The sequence below is a fragment of the Octopus bimaculoides genome, chromosome 3 (genome assembly GCF_001194135.2).
Source record: "Octopus bimaculoides isolate UCB-OBI-ISO-001 chromosome 3, ASM119413v2, whole genome shotgun sequence".
In the NCBI taxonomy this organism is placed as follows: Eukaryota; Metazoa; Mollusca; class Cephalopoda; order Octopoda; family Octopodidae; genus Octopus; species Octopus bimaculoides.
In genome coordinates this window covers 103,335,978-103,339,434 of record NC_068983.1, presented here as the reverse complement: position 1 = coordinate 103,339,434, position 3,457 = coordinate 103,335,978, and the positions used below count along the sequence as shown (strand labels likewise).

Here is a 3,457-nt window from a genome sequence, read left to right as displayed (position 1 = left end):
ATATATATATAGCCATTGTTGATAATCGAAAAGAAACTGATATTTCGTTTTAGGTTGATGAATTCAATAAGAGATAGAAAGATGGTAGAAGCATCAGATCGTCGGGAAAATGCTTTGCAGTATTTGTTACGGTTCGAGTTCGAATCCAGCCAAGGTCGACTTTGCCTTTCACCTTCACAGGGTCCATAAAACAAAGTACGAGTTATGTACTGAAGTCAATTTAATCGACTACATATTCCCAAACATCCGGTAATTTTGTGCGTGCCTATGTAGGAGATTATTATTATTGTTGTAAGGGTGGAAGTGGCAGAGTGCAGTATTAAGTTAGATTTTCCTTTAAGTTCTGGGTTTTAAAAAAAGACAACAAAAATCATGTCGGATCGATTTTTGCCTTTCATCTTTTCAGGGTCGATATGAATAATTACTATTCAACTAGCGTGAATTCAATCGTCTATACCCCCTCCACTCATAAATTTGTAGCCCCGAAGCCAAATGGAAGAAATCGATATCTAAATATGACCATTAAGTTTTATCACTTGCACGCGCGCGCACACACACACACACACAGGTAATCGTAGAGTAAGCAGCAAGTTGTAAATTTGAGTACGATAAAAAGATAACTTATAAAAGATATACATGACGAAAGATATGTATCTCTTGCTTTTGTGTGTATACTTGTCTATCCACTCGTTTTTTCCCTTATGTACCTACTTGTCTGTCTGTCTATTTTGCTCGCTCTTATAACACTTCAAAGCATAACATACGCGCACACATGCATAATGAAAGAAAAAAGAAAAAAAGAAATTCCGCGCAAACAATGAAACGGGCGAGGGAGTCAGTCGAGACGGTTGACTGCATTTGAATATTGATAGAAAACTCATTTTCTATCCTATGATGCCCTAACTGCAGTTGAAAGAAAACCAAGATCTGGAGAAAGGGTTACAAACACAGCGGTGTTAAAAGTAATTTTTAACATGTGTTAAATGTTACACATTTTCTAAAAATCGATGTTCCTTACTCGATACGTACTTTTTCATCGATGTCGAAAAATCAAAGTGTTAATAATTATGATAATAAATAAATTTTTAGCAAAGGCAAAAAAGCCCACAAACTTCAAATAATTAAATCCAGTAACTTAGAAGGGTGAATGGAGTCGACAGCTATATCTACTCAGAGTAATATGAAGACAGCTCAAGCGCATTGAGGAAGAATGTTGGAACAAGTTATAAAATTTCCTTTCAAACTACTCCTCATATTCGCTTAGCTTGTCAAGAGCTTGAGAGAGAAGAAGGGGGAGGAAGCGACAAAAGACTAATTTGTGAATGCGGAGTGAGAGCGTTCAGTTTAGTAAGAGGGGGAAGACGGAGGAAGAAACAGCAGCAGTGGAAGCAAAATCTTGCGGAGAGTGACAGGCCTTGCTTGCTTATGGTGTGCTGCCCACGTGACGTAGTAGGCAAGTGCGCTCTCTCTCTACCTCCCTCCCTCTCTTACTCTGTCTCTCTCACTCTCTCTTCCTGCACCCGATATCTAGGTCACTCCAGAGGCTCGTTTGTTGTTCTCTAGCAAAACAGCGCAGCTCTTTTTGCTTCAAATGTAAATTAAGCCGTGAATTCGGTTTCTTCCATCATGTTGGAAATCGTCATAAGGTAAGATATTTCCATTTGCCTAAATCGTTCTTTCATGGGGAGCCTTTCGGTTAAACAAGTTTATTGAGAACGAGAGCGCTGATGATTGCGTTTTTTTTCTTTCTTTTTTACTTTTTACTCCTCTTGTCAAATCGGCATGTTCATTTCAATAATCTATTATTATTATTAGTTTGGTGTATGCTTGCTTATCTATCTATTTACCTATATCTATCTATCTATCTATCTATCTATATAGTACACACCCAGTTAAAGCGATTACACTGAAAAAAATAGATGTACTCTATATACTGATTATTAGGTCGCTATCGGCGATCCGATCACCTCGTTCGTCATCTAACAGGATAGCAACTGAATAATTTGATCACGTTTTGTAGTATAATCATTTCCCATGCAGTTTCTTTTAGCGAGAAGAGAAATAAAGTGTAATGATAATAATTATTTTCGTAGTTGTAAACTTGATAAATTTACTTGTTTATTAAACAAGTCTCAGGCATCTCATCAGACATATTTAAGCTTAGTGTAAGAGTTTTAGAACGTCTGCTACAAAGCATGTATCATATACACACACGTATGCACATATATGCTTATGTACATGTGCTTATATATTGAAACACAATTACATATTCAATTAATTCATAACCACATTCAAACACGTTTGCTTTAACTTTGCTTGTTAATGATTGTGCGGTCAATCATAAAAGGGAGCTTGTTTCTTAAGCAAATTTTTGTGTTCGGGTTATTTTATCTCAGTTGTGATTATATTTGAAGATAGTAGTATTTTCCTTTTGATCATTTGATTTCATTTGAACATTTTGTTATTATAGTGTAACTATATAAATTGTAAAGCCGAGGGCTAATTTTATAAATTTCATTATCTCTATCATTCTTTTGCGAGCTTTAAAAAAAAATTTCGTTTCCAATAATATATTTTAGAAGTCATTTCATGCCCTGTTATATTGCAGAAGTTTCCGATAGGCAAAACTGCTACTGTCCCATTCTCTAAATGTCGTCATCTTTTTGTACTTCCGAATATCTATTTACTAAGATACATAGCCCACTGACCGTTTTAATAGAGAGGGTGGGGCCTTTGGTATTTTTAGCAACCCGATACTTTCTTCCTCAACTCCCATCAGTCTAATTTTAGCCACGCTTATCGGACAGTTACGACAAAAGCTAGCATTCCCTCATATTTTCATTAGCCTTTTTAAAATAAATATTGATGAATCGTTTAGCCCCAGGTCAACCCCGACTGAGAACATATAATTAAAGGCATACGAGCCATGCCTTCTCATATTTTTTTAATACATATGCATTGAGTATATTATCTAATATATCCTTTTCTCTTTTCAAGACGTGATTTGGGTGATATTTTGGTTGCTATTTCTAACAAGTCGAGCGACTATATAAAAGTTCTTGTTAGATGTAGTATGAACGGCTGGTGTGTCTGCTTGTGGTGAGAAGCTGTCTCCAACTACTTTTACTAATTGATTTTTATGTAACCATCTTTGTTTGCCACGTAATTTTAGAACTTCAGCAATAATATTCCATATACCGACGCTTCTCTGTGACAGAAACATCACTTTTTTGAAGATAACCTATTTGATGATTATACACACACACATATACATGCATGTATGTAAGTTTGTATATGTGTGTATGTGAATATATATATATATGTATATATATGTGTGTGTGTATGTATGTGTATATATATATATATGTATGTCTGCATGTATATATGTGTATGCATATATATGTATATATATATATATATACACATATGTATATATATATATATATATATATATATA

The 3,457-nt window shown here is 34.8% G+C and overlaps 1 protein-coding gene across 2 annotated transcripts in view; it reads left to right on the top strand.

Moving 5' to 3' along the window:
• The window catches only part of LOC106878243 (nuclear hormone receptor family member nhr-48), a 329,560-nt gene that overhangs the window by 201,810 nt on the left and 124,293 nt on the right, over positions 1–3,457 (top strand). Inside the window, exon 1 of one of the 2 annotated variants that reach the window (XM_014927414.2) lies at positions 1,348–1,646. The exons of the other annotated variant lie outside the window; for it this stretch is intronic. Coding sequence (XP_014782900.1) covers positions 1,627–1,646 — 20 coding nt within the window. The 5' untranslated portion in view covers positions 1,348–1,626. Of the gene's footprint in view, positions 1–1,347; positions 1,647–3,457 lie in introns of those variants that run through there. 2 annotated transcript variants of the gene reach the window in all.